We start from the raw sequence: 16,150 nt of genomic DNA, 5'->3' as shown, positions 1-16,150 counted from the left end.
TCCATAGGTGATCGAGCTTTTCGTTTGAAGATCAAATCATTACGTACGATCCATAGAAACCAACATATGAAAGAGATTTGGGATTTAATTTCCCGAGCAACTCTCTTCTCCAAGTTGTTGAAAGTTTCCCAACTTTGTATCCATTGGTGCACTAGTAAATTTTGCCCCACTCTATGGGTTAGATTACTTCCATACCATATTGATCTGGTGAAAGGGCATTGAAATAAAATATATTCAGCCGTCTCCTCCTCTGCACCGCAACACAAGCTATGCGTATCAACTGGTGGTTTGCCTTCTCTGTATAACGGATGTTGTAGCTAAAGCCTCCATACAACAATGCCATAAAAAACTTTTAATCTTTGACAGTGTATCGGAACCCCATATTGCCTTCCAAACTGTACTAGGAATGCACTGCCATCTACAAGCAGATGTGGTTGAAGGCTTTTCAAGTTCAGAAGCTAACCATTGATTGCTCAACATGTGGTATGTGCTCTTGACCGAGTAGATTCTCTCCTTAGAAACCCCTCATATCAGATGGTATTCATTAGGGAAAAGGCCAAGCTTAATTTGTAAAATTGCTGTCTTATCGGTTGGGCGGAAGAAACGATCAAGAGTATGCATTTACCAACACCTATTTTTCTCATCGATTAGAGCAAAAACCAAGGTCGGTGCATTATCCTCCAATGGTGGATATTGTAACCTAAAGTTGGGCGAACTAGGCATCCAGTTAGCAGGTCAGATACTCACTTTATCTCCTTTCTCGATTTGCCATCAAAGTCTTACTTAAAGGACTTGCCTCCATTCCATTATGCTTTGCCACGCCTAAGATGGGTTGGAGCCAATTTTTGCTTATAGAAAGTTACTATGAGGAAAATAGACGTCCTTCATAAACTGAGCCCACATGGAGAAAGGATCTTTCTACAGCTGCCACACTACTTTGGATAAAATAGCTTTATTTTGAAGGGTCAGATCACGAAAATCCAGTCTCCCCCACTCATTTGATTGACAAGAGGCGAAGCCATGAAATCCTATGGATCTTCTTTTTATCTGTATCATCTCCTTAATAGAAATTTGATGTTGCCTGCTTGAGTTGGTTATGGTATAATGTTGGCAATTTGAAGTGAGAGTCTACATAATTGGCCAGAGAGAAAACAACAGATTTTAGCATAACCTCCTTGCCTGCATGAGAGAGTAGGCGGTGAAGTTCACCCATTGCTCGGGTAGCTACAGCTTCTCCCCTTGTTGGATCTTTCTCTGTCATGGAGTATTTAGCCCTTAATTGTAGAGGGTTGGGCCGACCTTCAATTGGGTGGGAAATACATCAACTTGCTATCAAGCATCGCCCCTCTCTGTTTTTTTTCCAAAAAATAAAGAATAATCCCAATTTCTATTCTTTTTCTAGAAGTTCTACTTTTGATCATTATATTTGTTCCTCGGCAATGAATAGAGCAGGAGGTTTACTTCTATTATAGCGAAATGAAGTTCACCTTCATGTCTTGTGGCTTACTTCATGATGCATTCAATTGAGGTATTTATTCCCAATAAGAATCTCTGGTGGACATTTACCTTTGTTTATCTAAGCAGTGGCCCTATATTGCGGGCTTCTCAATGGTTATCTTTGAAGCAACTTCATTCTTTTATCTCCACTCCATGGATCCTAGTAGGAGATTGGAATTCATATTTATCAATTGCAGGCAAAAGAGGAGGCTGTCCCATAAAACCTCATCAACTAGTAGCATTTAAGGAATTTCTAGACCAGTCTGCTCTATCGATTTTCCTAGTTAGGAGTTTCCTTTCACATGGGACAACAAGCAAAGGGGAGCTAACAGAATAGAAGCACTATTGAATCTCTTCCTTGTATCAGTGGAATGGCAAAAATCCTTTCTCAATGTTTCTGTTATTCAAATGTATTAGTAGCTTCCTCTGATCATCGAGCATTGATATTATCTACAGATGAGGCTAATCCTTAGGCTCCGAGGCCTTCCAGATTTGAAGCTTGACGGATTCTAGAGCGCCATCCTTTCAGGAATAGTAGAATCTTCTTGGGAGTTTACAATCAGAGGATCCCCTTCCCATTACTTATACTCAAAATATTTCAATCTCCAATGGAAGCTAAAAAGATGGAATTGGGTTGTGGTTGGAGATATCCATAGAAAAGAGGATTCTCTAAGGTCTTTTTAACTTCTCTATACAGTGTGGAACCTCTTATTCGAATTGACGAACGGTTTTGCTCAGAACAATACCACTTAACTCTCTTGAAGAGGGTTATATATCAACGGGAAATACTCTGGTTTTAGAAATCTAGACAGGAATGGATTCATTTTGGAGATAGAAACTCTAAATATGTTCATCTCTCTACTATCAGAAGAAGGGCCTGTAATTAGATTCATAGTCTTAATCACGAAGGTTTAGTGTTAACTGATCGAGATTCTATGGCTAAAGCTATCTTTTCAAACTTTCAGCAAATTTATACATCAGTTTGTCATGTTGATGATAACTATTTTACTCATATAAGAGGGCGAGTCACTGAAGCTGATAACTATTGCAACCTTTATTGGCGGAGGAAATCTTCAATACTATGATGAAAATGTTGTCAACTAAATCCCCTTAACCAGACAGATACTCAGGGATATTTTGCCAAAAGGTATGGTCCATCATTGGTAATGATATTATCTCTACTATTCAAAATTTCTTTAATCTGATACATTTGCTAGACACATGAATCAGACATATATTGCTTTAATTCCTAAAGTAGAATATCCCACCGTAATAGGAGATTATTGTGTGATCAGCTTTTGTAACTTCAGATTCAAAATTATATCTTGTATTTTGGTATCTTGCCTTTAACCTATTTTGGACCATGTTGTTTCATTTAATCAAAATGGATTTGTGAAGGGAGAAATATTCAAGATAATATTCTGATTTGTCATGAGCCGCTCCACAAAATCAAACAGAAAGAAGAGGGACATGAATAAAGCTATGATAGATTGGAATGGAACTTTCTTCATAAAGCATTAACCAATTATGGTTTCCAATTAAAATGGATTGATTAAATCATGTTTTGTGTCACGAGTACTCAATTGGCAGCTCTTCTTAACGGCTTTCCATTGATCTACTTTCAACCTTCTAGAGGATTAAGGCAAGGTGATCCTCTCTCTTCCTATTTGTATGTACTATGTGCTGAATCTCTCTTCTCATCTTACTATTGCTTTGGATCAAAAGAGGATTCATGAGGTGAAAATTTTTAGAAATGGAGAAGCTATTTCTCACATGGCTTTCGTCGATGATCTAATTTTATTTGGTCATGCCACAACCAGGGAGCTCAATGTTTTTACTGATATATTGGATAATTATTGTATCCACATATACAAATGGATGTGTATCTTGGTACTCCATATATATGGATAATTATCCAATACAAATGGATGTGTATCTTGGTACTCCATATATGAGTGGAAAATTTTCTAAATCACACTGCCAATCCCTACTTTAGAGGGTTACTAGCAAGGTACAGACCTAAAAGACCAAGTATCTTAGCTCGGCAGAGAAGCATGTTTTAATTCAGTCAACTTTATCGGCATTATCTATCCATTACAACTCTTGCTTTCGTCTGCCATCATCAGTTCTTAAAGATCTTGATGCCTCTAGCAGGAAGTTCTTCGGGTCCAATGGGGAATCTAAACTATTCCCAATAATAAGTTGGAATACTATTTATATGCCAGCCAAAACAAAATGGAGGTCTTAATCTCAAACTTTCCCATTATATGAATCAAGCCCTCAATCAAGCCCTCCTAGCTAAGAAAGGGTGGTCTCTATTGAATCCTTCTACTTCATTATGGGGTAAACAGATGAAGGCAAAATATTTTCCCAATACAGATTTTCTTCATGCCACATGTCCCGTAGGAGTTTCTTGGGGTTAAAAATCCATTATGAGTGTCAGGGATTTACTTCTTAAAGGTATCTTCTTATAGTTGTGTAACGATCAAAAAATTAATCCTTGGTCTGATAATTGGATACCAGGAGTTCAAATAGTTAATTTCAACTCCTTTTCCATTACCTAGAAATGCGCAATCAATTACTATGGCTGAATTAATCATCCCAGAGACAAACTCTTGGAATGTGGATATTGTGTTCCACTGGTGGCCTCTAGATATTGCTTTCAGAATTATTTCCATCTCTATTCCTATTTCAGAAATTTAAGATAGATATGTATGGATTGGCACTGCTAATGGTAGAATTACTGTATCTTCAGCCTACAGATTAACTCTATCTATTATTATGCCCCCTCAAACTCTATTTGGTAGAAGATTTGGCATTTGCCCACAACTCCAAAGATACAACATTTCTTATGGAAACTCTTTTATGGATGAGTTACAGTTTTAGATTTATTAATAGATGGGGATTCAACCGACCATAAATTTGTCAGCGATGCTCTTTAATGGCGTAAATGATAATCATATCTTAAAAGATTGTGATTTATCATCTCAAGTTTGGAATCAAAGTGGCTTTCAGCTGATTACTCATTTTGGAGATATGAGAGAAGGGTTGCAATCTTTTATTTCAAACAATTAACTTTTCTTCTCGAGAAGGCAATATCAAACTAGCTCTGATCTCCAGTCTATTGTGGCATTTGTCAATTGCTTATATTGGTCATGTCTTCTGCTAAATATATAGACCAACAACATATATCATCAAACTTTCTCATGATTTGGCTGTCGACTTTATCTCTAATTCTGCTTTGGAACTTCAATGGCAACAAACTATATATGTGACATGGCAACGCCCTCCACAGAGCTTTGTTAAATTCAATGTGGATGGAGCATATATCGAAAATCCAGGTGACTTGTGTTAGGGTTTAGGGTTTAAGCAATAGGTTGTTTACAACATTACACCCTGTGTATCAAGTTTGGAATACCCAGGCTGCTGCCTCCAGCTAATATTTATAGGGAAACTAGGGTTTAGGTCAGATGGATTAATTACTAGATTACCCCTCACAGCCTGAGCTTTAATACAAGTAGGATTATATTAGAACATATGAAGGGATATTACATCAATACCCTTACAACTTGTTGCCATTGAAGGGATATGGAGATGAGTATGGTTGCTTTTTATGTTGTTTTAGTAAGGGGATTGGACAATCTTTTGCAGGAATTGCAAAGGCTTTAGCTCTCCAACAAGCTCTATTTTATGCTATCTATCTAAGATTCTCCAATTTATGGATAGAGAGTAATAGTTTGATTTTTACCAAAAAAATATATATATAGTTTGATGATTGTTAATATTCTTAATCGCTCCTATTCATCTATCCCTTGGAGACTTGCCCATATAATCAAGGATTGCATATCTCTTTGTTCTTGTTTTGAACAAGTTGTGATTCGTCATATTTTCAATGAGGGCAACTTTGTAATGGATTTTTTAGCTTCTACTAGAGCGATCACTCAACATTCTGCTTTTTTGGAACCTTCATGCACCTGGGTTTATTACCCTTCAATTGTATCTATGCACTTGTGGGACGTTGTTCCCTTGTTATTGTTAATAAAATATTTTTAGGGAAGTAGTTTTCTGTCCGGGACTGGGAGTGTGGCCTACGTCAGCACTCCCATGTGTCTATCTCTCTCCTCCTCAAAATAAGGGGGCAAAGGTGTCTTTTCAAATGAGGAGAGGGCTAGACTCATGGAAGTGCTGGCATAGGCCACAATCTCGGATAAAGAACTTTCTCCCATATTTTTATTACGCAAAATTTGCCTCAACCCAAACTTTCGAGTTTATGTCAATGTCAATTCTGAGTCGTCAAAGTTGGCCTCAACACTAACCGTGAGTCAATTCTTAGTAGTGTCAAAATGTATTCCAATCATATGTCAAGCCATTTATTATCCTTTTATGCTTGTGTCAACCTACCATAAACCATGTTAATATTACAATTTTTGGTCATTGAATGATGTTAGAACCCATAAAATTTGCCTTGAGTTTTAGATATAAAAATAACTCAAAAAAAAAGGACTTAATTTTCAAGCTTAAAGTACAGAAATACATAAATTGGAACATCAAGTTATACAAGCAGCAATTCTTTTTCTGTTTTTTTTTGGTGAAGTACATTTCATCAATGTTACATATGGATAATATATATTTATAACTGAAACTTGTCTGTGTCGAATGGGTCAAGCATGTCACACAACCCCAACCCTAATCCAACCTATTGATTTCCATGTCTTGTGACATTTTTGTTGAATCAAATTTACATCAATCAAGTTGTATTCATGTTGGGTTGGGTATTGCCACCCCTAACACAATTGATCATTACTGATGTTTCCTAAACACCCACACCACAGTTGAAGATGCAGCAACCATGTATCGTATGACTTCCAATAAAACCGCGCATTGAATGGTTAACGGATGAACTCCTAATATACAGAGGAGCAATAAAATGTTAGAGACATTGCGAATCAGTAGCTCTCTCTCTCTCTCTCTCTCTCTCTCTCTCTCTCAGGAGGGGGGGGCAATGGAGGGATGTTGGGTGTTCTGGTAAATGAGACATAAGAGAAGGATCAGATGTCCAACCCATCTCGAGCTTCGGGTCTCCAATCCTCAAAACCTGTTGAGCCAAAGTAGTCTTCTTAGAACAGCGCACTTTGTTTCATGGGGGCTTTACACAAGGTGGTTGTTCTGCAACAAATGCATTAGGCAGTCGGCAAAGACTGGAACTGTTTTGCTTCAATCAATATTTGACATGCAGACTCAAACCCATTCATCCATTTTGAAGTTCTCTTGCTATTTGAATGCACATTGTCATGGGACAATTAGTCTTGATAGAACTAGGGGCAATGTGTGACCTGCTAACAGCATATCCCTCCTACAACAAAATAAGGGCCATAATAAAATCATCCGAGTTGTATCTGTGCAATTTGACTCTGAAAATGGTGAAGCTCAAAGACTAAAATTGAATAAAATAAATGCAATGGGGGCAGGTGCAGCATATGCCAAAACTAGCAAATTTAATCTGGCAACCAAGTTTATGAACATTTCGCACGCCAAGAGCAGCAAACATTGATTAGCTTTCCTCTGCCCAACTTCAAACCCAATTTTACCACAATGTCAAGCTAAGAACTACAGACGAAAACATTCTGAAAACTATTGTCCTTTGAATCAATTAATTAATTTTTTCAATAATAGTATCAGATTTGCTATGCTCTTTAACAACACAAGGGTGTTCTTATATTTGCTAAGGGGTTAGGAAGGGATACCTTCTGCAGTGCACTCATCAAGGTGCTGAGAGATGGAGTGTTCATTTTAGCACGACGTCCAATCTACAACATTGAGGATAAGGAAGTACGTACATCAAAAAATCATATAATATAACAACCACATAATACAGTAATAGCAACAAATTAGCTATATGCATGTTAATATGTTATAGAACAAGGGAAGGATGAAACGGCATAAATACCTCATCAAGTTTGATGAATCCAAATGGTAATTTGGGATCACTTTCATCGATCATCTGTTTCAAAAGCTTCTCCAAATCTGTGCCTCTGCCTTTTTTTTCTGTAGAAAAATTTGTGCCTCTACCACTTGTCCATTTCCACTGCCCAGCTAAGTTTAACATTTCAGTCACATAGTCACCATTATGAAGAGGTCCAGTCCAAAGCGGGCCAGATACAACCAGAGCAGGAGAAACCTGAAGATGTGTAACAATTTAAATAACCATCTAAGTAGACACATAATTTTCAGAGAGAATTTATTTTTGTAGGAGGAACAAGATTTGTATAACAAGTTAAATACTGCTATATAGCATGACAGCATACAATCACCCACTACAAATGTCCGAAAGCTAACTGACACATTGTATTTCTCATGTAACAAATTTTAGCATCCACAATTTGACTAATCCCAAAAAATGGAAAATAAATGATCACACTATAAAAGATTCAGGAAGTTTATAACACCTTGTCTCTGATTCCCCAAATGTGATCCCCGTATGTCAGACTTATACCCTTTTCCGTCAAGTCATTATACTTAAGACTTCACTTCTACAAAACAAAAACAGGCAAAAACCAAACCTCTCCATTACTGCATGGACAAGAAAGATGCCCAAGTGCATCCCATGAACAAGATTGTGAATTCCCACATCGAGTGCAGTAGCTGATGAAACCATAATGCCTGTCAAAATAGAAAAGCATCATTTGACATTACCATGAATATAACCATCTGCAGAGACCCAGACACACATGACAGGTCCTACCTGTTTTCAGGAAGTCTTCCACGGTTTACTCGGAGCATGACTCTGAAAACAGGTCCATGGTAGGAATAGTAAGAGAAAAGTGGTGAAACACGGTACCCCAAGACCGCAGCATCTCGTAGTACCCCACCTATAAGCATTCGTAAACCAATCTCATTCGAATACGGCATAGGGCGAATGTATGCTCCATACGAAGTTAGTGAACTAGAAGGAAGAAGGAAAGAGAAAAAGAATTATGAATGCCTCAGCAGGAAGTACACAGAAATAATAAATTTCAAAGGCCAGTAGGGAAATATTCATGTCCTTATCAATGAGATATTTTTTCCCCTTCAATCAGTGATTTATTTCTTTCTTTTTCTTTTTTTTTTTGGATAAGTAATGTTTATATCGAAAAATCTGTGAGGTATTTTGGTTAATAAAGTATGTCAAACTATCACATTCAAATTCTATGCTTGTTATTTGTGCCCCTTCCCCATTTTAGTGTCTGCTTATTGTAGGATCAGGTGATTGATCCTAAATTCCTAATCAATATGAACGACTAAACCTTGTGATGACTGTAAGCAAAAAATAAACTGGGAAAGAGGCAAAAAAATAACAAAAAAAAAATGGAGTGGTAGAAATTAGGATTACATGGTCTCCTCATATAGGGATTGAAGTAGGTTTTGAAGGGAGAAACAGAGCCAACATCAAGGAGAAATTTGATTTCTGTCAAGCCTAAGGTAGTGTGGCTGGGCAGGGTAGGATAATCATCCAAATAGAAAATCTATTGCATCAATGATTTTTTTTGGACAAGTAACAGATACAAACAATTGATAAGAAAGAGAAATTACAAAGCATAGAATACAATACGAACAAGGGTAAATTAGCAAATTACACGGCGACCCCCTGAGGTTTGCCCTAAATACAGTGCGACCACCTGTGTTTCCAAAATATACACTCCGACCCCCTGAGTTTAGGGTACTTGTTACACTCAGCCCCACTCCGTTAGAGTATTTCCATTAGTTGCTGACGTGTTGGCCATTGATGCCTTAAAATGACAAATATACCCTTAATGGGGTGTGAGCTTACCATTTTGCCCATAGGGCAGCCCAAACTTCACACCCCCTTCCCCTGCTACTCGAATCAGGGTTTTGGGTTCTGGCGATCTGCCTCAGGCCATCTTCAGGTCCATTACCGACGACCTGAATTGAGTATTCTTCTGGTCTGTGGAGAATTTTGTTCGTTTTCTATTATCTATTATTGTTCTGCTTCCTTGGGTTGCTTAGAAGTTATAAATTTAGGTTGCTTCAAGGTTTATCTTACATGTGCATGACCACATATAGGTGGAGAGAGGCATCTCTTTTGCAGCTCCTGATATTGCAATTTTTGTTCTTCAATGGAGATTTCTGGTGCTTTCAACTTATTGAATATTCTTCTTGTTGTTCGTGGTTGGGGTTTTTCCTCTGCCTGGGCTTGCTAAGATGGAATGTAGACTTCGAGTGGATGCACATCAATACAATACATACAAGCTCCCCCCTCCTTTACACAGTTAATTCTATTTGGCTAGGTGTCAGGGTTTCTCAGCGATGAGTTGGAAAATAGTGTTCTACAGTTTTGATCGCCCATTGCTTCTGTTTGGTTGAAATTATTGCTCTTTGATGATTGCTCTGATAATCTTTACAATGCAGGAGCAAGCATAACCAAGCTTGCACCATTCCATGGAACCCCAAAGAAACAGGGTGCCCTAGACTCACTAAAACAGAACTGAAGCAAAAATAAAGGGGTTAAACGTGCAAGAGGGTGGCTTTCTCCAGGGAGAAATGGCCACAAATTTCCCATTCATATGGGGTTACTGGAGGGCAGAGGATGGTAGACACAATAGTAGGGTGGTTGGCGGTTGCAGCGGTGGTGGGGCGGTGGTTGAAGAAGAGGAAGAAATAGTGGTGGGTCCCACTTTTGATGTAAGAAAAATAAAAAATTAAAATATGGTTATTTGAAGGGCAAAATTGCCATTTAAATTTTATACTTAACACAGTCCACTTAAAGGTGCCGGGTGTATATTTTGGAAACACAAGGGGTCACACTGTATTTAGGGCAAACCTCAGGGGGTCGCCATGTAATTTACCCTAAGAACAAACATGTTCTCCAAGAAAAGAACCCCCCCCCCCCGAGTAGAAAAAAATCTTGCCACAGAAGATGTGTTACATTTACATTCAATATGAGCAACTATTTCCTTTTCCCCTTTTTAATTATCAACAAATAAAAGAAGGTCCTATAGCACATTTTACATTTCACATAGGCTCCACAAATAGATGGAATGAATAAAAGCATAGGATTAGATTAGCATCTTAGAACATTAGATCTTTAACGGATAAGAGTCTAGAATTGAGAAACATTATGAGGAAAGGAGGATTAACATAGCTTGCATTCAAGAGATCAGATAGAAGGGTAAAAAAGCTAAGGAGTTGGACGACTTCAAACTTGGTATACAGAAGATAAAAGTAATAGAAGTGGAGTGGGCATAGTAGTGGATAAATGATTAAAAATGACGTGGTGGGAGTTAAAAGATTTGAAGATAGGCTTATATCCACAAAGCTTGTGTTGGAGAAAAAGGTTGTCAATATAATTAGCGCTTACACAACCCAAGAAGGATTGGATGAAAATAGTAAGTTACATTTGGGAACACATAAATGGAATAGTGTAAGGTTTTAGTCAAGGAGAAAAGATTATCATAGGAGGTGATCTGAATGGACATGTTGGGAGATCGTAGAAGCTATGAAGGTGTACATGGAAGATATGATTTTGGAGAGAAATGAGGAGGGATCTCAGTTTTAGATTTTGTTGTGGCTTATGATTTATCCATTGTAAACACTTACTTTAAAAAGAAAGAGGAGCATTAGTTACCTTCAAAAGTGGGCATCACAACAGCCAAATAGGTTTCTTCCTAACTAGAAGGACCAATAGATTGTTATGTAAGGACTATAAGGTTACACTAGGAGAGAGCCTAACCACACACAATAGATTAGTGGTCATGGATATGTGCCTCACTACGTGTATCGTAAGAAAGGTGGGTTTATTTGCCCTAGGATAGGTGGTGGAGCTTAAAAGGAGATAACTTGATATCATTTACTGATAAAGTGATCAAATAAGGAAAGTGGGATTTTGAGGGAGACACTAAAACAATGTGGAACAAGATGACTACTTGTATTAAGAAGGTTGTTAAAGATGTCTTCAGAGAATCAAAAGGAAAACATCATTCCTCTAGGGGAGACTGATGATGAGGTTCAAGCAGCCATCAAGATTAAGACTAAGAAAGCTAGTTTTAAGACATGACAAAGGACTAAGGATGTAGGGTATCTAAAAAAGTATAAATTTGCCAAGAATGAAGCTAAGAAGATTGTGGGAAAACAAGAGCGAAGAAATATGAAGATCTTTATAACAATCTAATGTAGTCCTAGGTTTGAAAAGTCAAACTAGGAGCCAAATAACCAAGATCTGTTATGAACAGTAATTCAAGTAGGCCAAAAATAGGGATTTTTTTGTCAAATTAGGGTTAGGGTTTAATGGAACCTAGGGTTTGATGGTAGGGTTATACTAAGTTGATGTAGGGGAGTCTTCTAGTGAAGGTTACGTTAAGTTTTAATGGTGGGAAGTATGCTAGAATGAATCGGTATCAATGTTAGGTTTAGGGTTTGGGTTTTTGAAAAGAGGGAAATTGATGTTTTAGGGTTAGGATGGTCAGATGAGGACCAGTGAGGTAGATCATCAGTCCATATGTACCTACAGGAACAAGCCCCAAAACAAGCCCGGCAAGGTTGTGGGATGCGACTGCTGTGAGAGGCAACCTGGTCTGATGATGTGACAATTTTTTGTTGGTTCGATGGAGCGTCGTCACCTAAGCAGCCCGAACTACTTCCCCCAAAAACAAAAAAAAAGGATACTGTTCACACGAACAGTATCCGAACTACTGTTCACGTGAACAGTATTATGGGTCCATTAGCCTTGAATGCAGAAGTCAGTCCAAACAAATAATTGAGATTTCTGTGGGCCCCACTGAAGATAGCAAGACAAAACAGATTTTATTGCTGCCTAATAGTTTCTAATTTATTTAGTTTCTATTTTAGTGTCCTTCCTTTTGTTTTAGAAGGCTGATATATAAAGCCTTAGTAGTTTCTAATTCTAGTTAGTTTCTATTTTCAGCTAGTTGCTATTTTCCAAACTTCTATTTTGGTTTTAGGAAATTTCTAATTTCTACCTTCTACTTTGTAAGCTGGCCTAAGCTATTAATAGGCCCCCTATTGTAAGGAAGGATCAGATTTGGAGAATAGAATTTGTGTCCAAGCTTGCCATCGGTTATGGGAGAAATTCCTTGTTTCAACAGTTGGGATAGCTGTGGGTGAGAGACCGAGGCTGAGAGAGCCATTCTAAAACCCCGCCCCCCTTCTCTTCTTTATTTCTTCTTCTTTTCTTGTTCAACATACACTACTGTGCTGTTTCTGTGACTGCAATAAACTATTGTGAAGATAACCTTTGAAGACCAAATTCAATTCCCAATCATCTTCAAGGTTTGCTTCTGTTGCACACCATTATAGATCCTTATCGTGTTGATCCTGGCTGCAATCGATCTCTCACTGGTTTTGCACTGGTTCGAGGTCGACTCTTGCATTAACCAGGTTTGGATCGAATTTCCCAATAGGTGAGGGGAGAGGTCGATCCAAAGATGGGACAGAATTGATGGTTAAATATGGCTGGGTGATGTTTAGGGTTTTGGGAAAACTAATGGAGAAAGATTTGCTAGGGTTTTATTGGGAGGAATGGACTGCAACTTGGATCGATTTCTCCAAGGGGGCAGGAGAGTATTCGATCCAAATGTGGGGTTTCGTGGCTGGCTGGAATGGTCTGCACAGTGTTTAGGTCTTGGGAAGATTGAAAACAAAAAGGGGAAATCTTAGGGTTGGGCTGTGAGAGGATTAGAAAAAGAATTGTAGGGGATGGGATGATTCAAACTCGTTGTTGTTGCAGAGATCCCTTGGCAGCAGCTTGTTTGAAGATGAAAACTTGAAGAAAAAAAATCAGAACTTGAACTAAAACTTGAAGAGAGCTTCTACGAACCACCCGGGCTTCACACTGCAAGGTGTCGATTGGATCAAACACTAATCCCTCCAGCCTTTATTAGACACAAGACAATCTCCTTTGGAGAAGACAAGTTGCAGCAGCAGTCTTGAGCAGAAAATTTTTCAAAATTGTGAGGTCTGAAGAGAGTCCCCACGATTTTATTATTTTTAATGGCCAAAAGGCCTGCTGTCCTAATCAGCCTAAGAGTCTAAAAGCTCTTAGTCGACTCTATTACAAATACAATGAATAAAAAAGGTCATGTGACTTATTAAAGTGGTCACATGACTACTTAAACTAGCTACCCGATTCTCTCTAGGTGACCACTTAATTCAAATACAAAAAGGGTCATGTGACCACTTAAGTAATCACATGACTATTTAACTACTAACTAATCTCGTATGCAACCTAATTACCCATACTTTAGGCCCATAAAAGTGGTCTATTATATTATAAACCCATGGGATCAAAGGTCCAACATGTATATAACCCAACCCTAAACTTATTCCTAAGCAAAGAAGCCCCGTTTGGAAATAAATCTGCATCACAATCTGAGCACAAAGGGGAAAAAGTTAACTACAAGATAGCTAAAATGAGGGGAAAGAAGAGTAGAGATCAAGAACATGTTAGATGTATTAAAAGTGATGGCAGTAAAGTACTAATAACGGACGAGAACATTAAGGAGAGATGGAAAGATTATTTCTACAACCTAAATGAAGACATTTCAAATAATATTGTCTTGAAAGACTGCATTATCCATTAAGACACATGTCGTAGATATATGCGAAAAAATTAAGATGTCTGAAGTAAAAGAAGCTTTAAGGAGGATGAAAGTAGGCAAGGCACCAGGCCCAGATGAGGTCCCAATAGAAGTGTGGAAGAGCTTAGGAATCTATGGTTTATCTTGGATAACCAAGCTGTTTAATAAGATGATGAGCACAAGGAAAATGTCATATGAATGGAGGAGAAGCATTGTGGTTCCTATTTACAAAAATAAAGGTGATATTCATAGCTATAATAACTACGAGAAAGTCATTTGAGGTGACATGACCATGTTCAACAGAAGCTGTTAGATGCTCCAATACAAAGGAGTGATTTGATTCAGATTGAAGGAACTAAAAGAACGAGAGGCAGACCTTAAATGACCTTAAGAGGGCAAGGATCCATGTAGCCAACCCCATTCAGTTGGGAAAAGGCTGAGTTGTTGAGAATAAAAGGCAGTTATATAAGAGAATTTCCCCATTCTGATGAAATGGGGCAAACATTATTAGAGAAGTTTAAGATAGGGACAAGTCTTTTCCAATATGTTCAAGATTTTCCAGTAGGAAACTGGGCTGACAGCCTGCTACCTATACCCTTTATGCATTCAGACCAACCAAGAGTTTCATCAGAACCTATATATGAGGCGTACAAATTACTTCTTCCCTATCAAACACTGGCATTTAAACTACTGTAAACTTCACATAATCCAATAAAATTTATAATTTTGAGTCCAACGGTTCAGAAGAAAGACAATCAAAATGTATGGAACCTTTTGATTGTTCATCACCACTGATAAGAAACATGCCTGTTTGGATATAAGATTTTTTTTTATTTTTTATTTTTTTTGGGGGTGGGGGAGATGTTATAGAAGAAGTTTTCTAAGCTACACAAGCAAATTCAATACGAAAACAAAAGCAGGGAAATGGAGGGCAAAAGCAACAAAAAAATTTACTTGTAGGGCCGATGACCACCTGAAGAGTACCCATCCGTCGAAGTAACATAAACCAAACCATCGATCTTCAAGCAATCGAAAGCAGACCGGAAGAAAGAAGAATCACTTCCAAACGAGTCAATATCAATGAGATCAAAGAAATCCCTCTGAAGAAAGCACTCCGTCATAACCCGATTCGCATCGAAATGAGTCACCACCCATCTCCTCCGATCCCTTTCTAAAATCCTAACTTCTCCAGACAAGTTCGACAAAATGGTCCTACGGTATTCTTCATTTGCATCGTTGGCCCAAACAAAATCAGCTTCTGCTTGAACAAGATATCGAAGAGACCGAATTCCACATCCACACATCGCATCAAGAACTCGAAGACTACCTTTCGATTTCTTGTAAACAGAGGCTGCGAGGATTCCGAGGTCGCGGCCGATTGCGCTCTCTTGGCGGAAGAAAGACCCGCCAGGTTCGAATTCGAGACCCCTTTCTGTTAGACGCTTCGATTTGGAATCTCCATTGGTTTCTGGGACAAAAACTTGTGAGCTCGCACTTTGCAGGGAAAAGAAGCGAATGAAGGATTTTCTAGGGTTAGAGACATTAATTTGAGGTGGGGATTAGTGAGTGCAGGAGTAGAGGGGTGGAAGGGATAAGGCTGCTGCAATCAAAGATGGTGATGTCATGGCGGGAGAGAGCGTTTGAGAAAAGAAACTAGTGAGTGAGTGCGAGGTTGGGGTACGAAAGTAGTTTTGCTATTTTGACGATTTTGGCGGGACAGATTTGGATTGGTTCGTACGTTTCATGACCCGACCAAAAATTAGAGGTGTGAGGCAAAAAATTAGAGGTGAGGTTTCAATCCACACTATCGGAATGGGTATCGGCCAGTTCTGAAACCGATACCATATCTAGTCAGTATCAAATTTTTTTGCCCTCAAAGCGATCGATATGGTATAATATTTTTACCATTTTACCCTTTATTTGTACCATATCATAGATTTGGCATCGGTATCAATGTTGATCAATATCGAAGGCATATTATTAGAGTTTTATAGGATTATGTAGTTGGCAAAAAATCTGCAATATGACTTGTGTGATAGGTCCCAAATTTTGTGCACATGTTA

The 16,150-nt window shown here is 38.3% G+C and overlaps 1 protein-coding gene across 1 annotated transcript; it reads right to left on the bottom strand.

Moving 5' to 3' along the window:
* Positions 1-6,472: 6,472 nt before the first annotated feature.
* LOC122655387 (tRNA (guanine(26)-N(2))-dimethyltransferase) lies at positions 6,473-15,646 on the bottom strand (the record flags this gene model as incomplete). Its single annotated transcript, XM_043849585.1, has 6 exons — positions 6,473-6,850; positions 7,242-7,304; positions 7,445-7,675; positions 8,058-8,157; positions 8,240-8,440; positions 15,042-15,646. Coding segments are annotated over 6 exons (1,305 nt in total), but the record flags the coding sequence as incomplete, so codon positions are not given.
* Between the last annotated feature and the right edge of the window lie 504 nt (positions 15,647-16,150).

Source organism: Telopea speciosissima, chromosome 3 (assembly GCF_018873765.1).
Source record: "Telopea speciosissima isolate NSW1024214 ecotype Mountain lineage chromosome 3, Tspe_v1, whole genome shotgun sequence".
Taxonomy (NCBI): Eukaryota; Viridiplantae; Streptophyta; class Magnoliopsida; order Proteales; family Proteaceae; genus Telopea; species Telopea speciosissima.
The sequence above is the reverse complement of the archived record's forward strand: the minus strand, read 5'-3'. Positions and strand labels throughout refer to the sequence as shown.